At 45.0% G+C, this 7,340-nt stretch overlaps 1 protein-coding gene across 1 annotated transcript; it reads left to right on the top strand.

The window, feature by feature from the left end:
- The first annotated feature begins 1,798 nt into the window (after positions 1 to 1,798).
- Positions 1,799 to 5,025, top strand: LOC147956664 (uncharacterized). The gene is made up of 6 exons (XM_087537890.1): positions 1,799 to 1,932; positions 2,023 to 2,307; positions 3,835 to 3,865; positions 3,960 to 4,060; positions 4,494 to 4,545; positions 4,975 to 5,025. The coding sequence occupies exons 1-6, from the start codon at positions 1,799 to 1,801 to the stop codon at positions 5,023 to 5,025; spliced, it is 654 nt and encodes a 217-aa protein (XP_087394016.1).
- The last annotated feature ends 2,315 nt before the right edge of the window (positions 5,026 to 7,340 follow it).

Raw genomic sequence — 7,340 nt, 5'->3', positions numbered from 1 at the left:
TTTGGCTTGAAAGCCATGAATCTTCACGCATGATAGCTCATTTCTGAGAACACTTTTTTAAAATAATTGCCGAATTGCAAGTTTATTATTTTTTCTGGGAACTTGGCCACATATAATGACACAATGCGAAGGTTTCCAAATTTTTTGATTTTTTTTGAATTTTTTATGCCCGTTTCAAAATGCGGTCAAAACGGCGGGAATGACCGTTCCTTGCTAGTGGTTGAATCCTGGAATTTTTTTGGTGTTTCTCTGATTAAATAGATACTTATGTACCTAGAAATGATTTTTGGAAAAAAATAAATAGCAAACTATGAGGCAGCTACAGTTCAAATTTGACTCGCTTCCAACTGAATCGGCGGGAATTTGTCTTCTTCACCAGAGGTGGATAAAAACTTTTTACATCCAACCATTTGGTCAATTGTGCATTAAATATGGCCTAGTATTTTAGAAAAATGATTTGGTCCAATTTTGCAACAATTATTTGGGAGGTCCTTCACAAAAAAACCTCCTTTTGGGCACTCAAAAAATGGAAAATGGTTCTTTCGTCCAAAGAAAAAGAAAACTTCCTTAGGCAACATTGTTTGTCATTCCAATATGCACCCTTGTGCACAATATGAGATCATTTGAACAAACTATGCCATGAATGTGGCCATAAGATTGATCATTTGGCTCGAAAGCCATGAATCTTCACGCATGATAGCTCATTTCTGAGAACACTTTTTTAAAATAATTGGCGAATTGCAAGTTTATTATTTTTCCTGGGAACTTGGCCACATATAATGACACAATGCGAAGGTTTCCAAATTTTTTGATTTTTTTGAATTTTTTATGCCCGTTTCAAAATGCGGTCAAAACGGCGGGAATGACCGTTCCTTGCTAGTGGTTGAATCTTGGAATTTTTTTGGTGTTTCTCTGATTAAATAGATACTTATGTACCTAGAAATGATTTTGGAAAAAATAAAGAGCAAACTATAAGGTAGCTACAGTTCAAATTTGACGCGCTTCCAGCTGAATCGGCGGGAATTTGTCTTTTTCACGAGAGGTGGATCAAAACTTTTTACACCCAACCATTTGGTCAAATGTGCATTAAATATGGCCTAGTATTTTAGAAAAATGATTTGGTACAATTTTGCAAGAAACACATGGTAGGTCCTTCACAAAAAAAACACATTTTGGTCAATCAGAAAATGAAAAATGGTTCTTTTGAGCAAAGAAAATGAAAACCTCCCAAATCAACATTGTTTGTCATGCCTAAATACACACATGTACAAAATATTGGTTTATTTGAACTAACTATAAGAGGTTAAATGTTTGCCTGAATAAGAGGGTACAAACTATAAGAGAAAAAACAAAAAATGCTTAATTCTGATTGGTGGAACCAGCTCTGGCATGGATCAGTGACATGGCAAACATCTGTCCATCCATCCATACATCCACCCGTCCGTCCATCCACCCCTCCGCTCTCTCAGCTAACCCTAGCGCTCGCAGATCCCTCCCCTCGCCGCCACCCTCCCCTCCCCTCGCAGATCCATCCTTCCCCTCCCTCCTTTCCCTCCGGCAAGACCGCTGTGCTTTACTCCTCCCTCCTTCCCCTCCGGCAAGATCCCACATCCATCGATCCATCCTCAACCGGAACCCCTCTCCCGATGCCAGATCTAATCCTCCTCCCTCCCTCCTCGCCCCGGCTCCCTGCTCCCCTCCCCTTCCAGATCGCCGCCACCACCTCCCTCCTCCTCCCTCGCCCCGGTTCCCTGCTCCGCCGAGGCCGCCACCGGGAGATCCGACTTCGCCGACGGGAATGGGGCCGGATCCGCCACGCCCGAGCGCTCCATCCTCGTTGATAGGGATGACTACATCCTGGCCTCGGCGCTTCCGGCAACGGCGGCTCATCTCCTTCCTCGGGCACCACAACTTCAACCGCACCGTGGATGTGTAAGCACGCAGTCGTGTCTCCCCCTCCCCCCTTCAAACCGGCCTCTGCGAATGCATCTCTTGATCCGGGCAACGCACGCGCGCGCGCAGGTTGGTGACCCAGACGGACGTGTTCCTGTGCCTGAAGCACCTGGCCGAGCTGGTGGACGCGGGCTCCTGGGACAATGCCATCGACTACCTCTCCCGCTTCCTGCCCTCCGACCGCCTGCTGGGCGTCCACGGCTGCACCCTCTTCCACTACCTTCGCGTGCACAAGGCCATCGACGACGTGCTCGCCGGAGCCCCGGAGGCGCGCTCCGTCACCACCGCCCTCGACCAGTGCATCATCCGCCGCCCCACCAAGAGCCATGCCGTCACCAGGCTCCGCGCCATCTTGTCTCCGATCGACCCGGGGCTCATCGAATCCTCCTCCCCCACTGCCTCAAGGTACGGCGATTCCTTCCCCTCTCCTCCCTGTATCGTCTAGATCCGCGTTTCTGTGGTGCTTTGTGATAGTTGGGCGTCTAGTATTGTGGAATTTGGCTCCGATCTGTGGTTAGATCGGTGAAGATTTGGCGAGTTCGTAAGGATTTCGCGGGTACTAATTTGTAATTAATGGGTGGATGTGCTCGTGGACAGGATGGATGGTCGAAATCTATGCATGTTTTATGTACTAGTCCGTCAGTTCCTGCTCATAGATTCCCCCAAGTAGCTTGTGTGCCATGTAAAAAAATTCTATCTAGACGTGATCTTTCTAATAGGCTTAGGATTGTAGATTGGTTTTAACCGGAAGATAGGTTTCTTTTCTCAGATGATAAGCATGGCCCCCAGTTATATGGGGATCCGTGAGATAATTGATGATTTAGATGTGCCAGAACCTATTTGCTCGCTAGTATCTCTTTGATGAAGAAAATATGCTCCTGCCGTTTGTTGAGTCTCTGGATTGATGTATAAGCCTATCTATTTTCGTGTAGATATTGTGTTTATTTTGTAATTTGTACTGAAGGGTTAGGCCTACCGTCTTCCAGGCGAATTCCTGATGCCGCATGGTTTCATCGGTTAATCTATGCATGTTTTATCTATTACAGCTAGTCTGTTCTGGTTTGATAGCTCTTTATGATCCAATTCAATAGTAGCTTGTCTGTGATTATCTTCTTCTCCGCACGCGTATGCTGCCTGATCTGTCGCTCTTGATCAGATTTCTGTTGTACCATTGAAATAGCAAATACACGTATGTTAGTGTCATATGTGCTTGATTTATTACCACGAAGCTAGGTTTCTCTTAGCTAATACAAGCATTTCAGGCAGCTATGTGGAATCAGAATCACTAGATCAATGAAGTACTGCTGCATATCAACAAGAAGTACGTAGGGCTATTTGACCGACTCACTTACTAGCCGTAGTAGCCAGTGCTTAGCTCTGTATGGTGGTCGTTGCTTCGTTGAATTGCTTGGTGTTGCTGTAGCCGTAGTAGCCAGTGCTACTGTTTCCACAATCGATGCTTACTGAAAGATCATGACTAGTACTGTGACATATGCTCGATGACTAAAAATATGTTCATTTATAAGATTTTTTCAGTAAAGCGGAACTTCTTAAATATTGCATGCTGAAGTAAACTTAAATGAAATGTGCAGCGCAGTACATTACCAGAAGCAGACTGGCCATGGACTCAATCATTCTTTGTGATTACAGTTTGACTGTATCTCCAGCATTGACAAATACCATTGCTTGTTCAAATTTATACTGGAGTTGCTTGTTCAAATACCATCTATGTTCTTCTGATGGTTCTCACTCTGTTTGGTAACAGACTCTGCTTTAGGAAAGTCTCACAGTACAGTACTACTAGTAGATAAGATACACCTTAAACTTTCGATCAAGTAAACTGTCTCATATATTTTATGCTCCTCAAACTTCACAGTACAGTACTACATTGTTATGCTCCTCAAACTTCACAGTACAGCACTACATTGTTATGCTCCTGTTATCTCAACTCTTATAGTATGATGAATCAAGTAAACTAAAAGCACCACCCTGTTCTGTCTGTGCAGACTGACCTCCGCTTCCAGAGCCATGCGGTGCTGGCCCTTCAGGAGGTTGCAGAGGCCTACCTGGTGGGTCTCTTCGAGGATCCGTGGCGAGAGGGCTTAAGGTGCTTGCTTTGCCTGTGGGAATGGTGTCCTGAGACGAGTGGAGGAAGCGGTGTCCGAGGCCAGGGAGCTTTCCTCTCCAGGTCCGTCTCCCGAATCATGGTGCAATTTCTAGCACTGATCAGTGCCCCGCGATTGAAGCTAGCTGTTTTACTGCCTTGTGCCATTGAGCAACTTGTGCTTGGTTTCAGTTGCCATGAAAACGAAAATCTTGCTTCCAATTCACCATCTAAAATTTGTTTGTTTCTTCCAATTTGAATCTCCTTCTGTTGCTGCTAGTTTCAGCCCTCTGACTGGTTCAAGATTATGGACAGTATGCTCAGTTGTCCACGAAACTGCAAGCAGATTTTTTTTGCAGAAAACCATGGAATAAAATGAATTATGTTTGAAAAGTGAGGGCATTCATCCTGACTCTGGACTGTTTGATGCTTGCAGATGGGAAGCTATCATTGATAGGGCATTCAGCTGGAGGCTGGCTCGCGCGCGTGTACATGGAGGAATTCGGGACTTCTGACATAAGTTTGCTGCTCACGCTTGGCACTCCCCACCTGTACGGTTTTCTTCTAGTTCTGCTACTAGTTGCTGTGTACTCCTAGTGCTGTAGTTGCTGTGTAGTAATACAGAAATATGAATGCTCAAATATGATGATCTGGCCTGCAGCGCACCTACAGTTTTCATTTCTATGATCAATTTAGAGAGTTGCACATGTCAATATATTGTATACTAAAAAAATCCTAGCTAGTGAGAACATTTTAGTCACTCCATGAATGCATACTGGTTAGTGTTAGTCATACTATTTATGTACATCTCATTTGCTGTCAATTCTTGCTTATAAGTTATTGGATCCCTCATTGGCTACTGTTTGATGTTCTGTACACATTCTTATTCTTATATGTTCATTCTTTTTTTTGCACAGGTGAAGTGCGAATCCAAGTTCGAAGCTGTGAAGCATATCAACAAAGACTAGCATATTATGTGTTGTAAATGTAGGAAGTAGTAGGCTTATCTGGGCTGTAGTATACTGTAACATTTGTAGTAGACCAATGCCGTGTTGTTTTGGATGAATTTCATTTGCTATTGCATTGTTTGAAATAATGATTGTGTATGTGATTTGAATACCCGTCAAATGGAAACCTGACAAGGGGGTCCAAGTTCTAATGGTTGTTTGACAGATTTTGAAAATTTTGATGTGTGGGATCAATTTTGTGATAAGAATGACAAGTGGGACCAATCTGATTGGTGGGACCAGTGGCAAAAAAAAAAGGACGAAAAACTACATCTTAGAAAAAAAAGGCCGAATTAATGGCCCAAGCCCATGTAGCTACCAAAAATTAACAAGAAAAAAAATACATTAAAAGGCCGAATTAATGGGCTAGGCCCATGTAGAAAACTGAATTGGACCGGGCTGAATCTTGTGCCACATCAGCTTGCCACGCTGGATGCCTACGTGGACTGGGGAGGTTGCTAGTGACCAAAACAGAACAATAGGCTTATTTTGGTCATAAACGTTTGCGACCATTCCAGAAGAAAGGTCGCTATAGTTAGTTTACGACGGCCAGCTTTTGACCTTATGTTTTTGGTCACAAAAAGGTCACAAATGGAAATTTGTGACCATTCAGTGACCAATAGTGGTGGTCATAAGTTGACATATTTCTTGTAGTGATATTTAGACAAACAATATGTATACATATCCGTTTACTAAAAATTTATATCAACAACAAAATGCAGAGGGAGTCGGCGGCAGCGGGGGGGTGGGGTGGGGGCAGGGCAGGGCGCAGGGTGCTCACTGGGGGCAGCGATGGTGAGGTCGCGGCTGAGGCAGAGGCGCGAGGCAGGGCAGGGGCGCGGGGAGGCGTCGGCGACGACGAGGTCCGGGAGGCGTCGGCGACGGCGACGAGGAGCGGGCGGCGACGGGGCAGGGCACGGCGATGGCGACAACGACGAGGAGCAGCCTGGCGGCATAGGGGCGCATGGGCGTTGGCGTCGGGGGAGAATGTGTAAAAAAATCCTAAGTGCCACTTATATAGGAAAGCCATTGGTCCCGGTTCGTGGCATCAACCGGGACCAATGCCCCCCTTTAGTCCCGGTTAGTGCCACGAACCGGGACGAAAGGTCAGTTTTTAGCAACCCAAAAGGGCGGGAAATAGAGACCTTTGGTCCCGGTTGGTGGCACCAACCGAGACTAAAGGGGGGCATTGGTCCCGGTGAGTGCCACGAAACGGGACCAAAGGGGGGCATTGGTCCCTCTTCGTGTCACCAACCAGGACCAATTGCCCTGCAGAGCGGCGTCGTGGTGGGAGTTTAGTCCCACCTCCCTAGCTAAGAGAGAGGCACACCTGTTTAAAAGTCACGGTGCGCCTAAGCCTTCGAGCTCCTCTTTAAAGCAGGCTTCCGGGCCTAACCTCTCTGTATATGCTAGTGGGCCTACTGGGCCTTCTATGGGCCTGAATCATGGCCTACCTGGCTGGTTGGGTTTCTAGTCGAATTCAGGCCATGGTGGCCCATTAGGTGGCATTTTTTTTCTTCAGTTTTTTTGTTTTGTTTTTTGCATTATTTATTTTCTTTTGTTTTTTATTTATTTTTTATTCTTTTTGTTGTTAGGTCATAAAAATTATAAACTTTCTGTTAGTGCCATTAATTTTCAAATTTGAATGGTTTCAATTTGAATTTTTTGAAATTTTAGTTGCATTGAAATATCTTTCTCAAATGCATTGTTTCTCAAATCCCAATTGGGAATTGTATGGAAATATCTTTCCGATGCCGTCAATAAAACATGAGGTCACCATCTTGAGTTGGCTTGACACAAACACGCTCCAAGATACGGGGACGTGGCAGCTCTACAAGGCCGTCTATGTCCTCTTGCGTTGATAAGCTGAAGTCAAGATCAGTCTTACTCAGATTGTGAAGCTCCTTCAACCAACGGTTAGCATGTTGAGAAATTTAAATACAAATATCCAGCAAAATATGGATATGTACTCCAGACAGTCATTTTGGACTGAACTGTCATATAATACATGTTGTATTGTCTTATGACTCCGATGGCTACTTCCAGATTGACCGGTGGTGAAACAGAGCATGAGCTAGCGGCCCAGCAAAAACAGAGGAGGAGCTGCCCTGTTTTGGTCTCCGAGGATCAAGGATACATGTCTTGGGCAGGAAGTGGTACATGATGTAGGCGGTAGTTGGATGGCATGAAGTGGTTCACTAACTGAAGGTGTTGACAGTGCTACTAATATCTTCAAGTAGTCACTGTTACTGTCTGCTCCATTTTCACCCTACTGT

Source organism: Triticum urartu, chromosome 7A, assembly GCF_056163025.1.
Source record: "Triticum urartu cultivar PI428250 chromosome 7A, HENAU_Tu73, whole genome shotgun sequence".
Taxonomy (NCBI): Eukaryota; Viridiplantae; Streptophyta; class Magnoliopsida; order Poales; family Poaceae; genus Triticum; species Triticum urartu.
The sequence above is the reverse complement of the archived record's forward strand: the minus strand, read 5'-3'. Positions and strand labels throughout refer to the sequence as shown.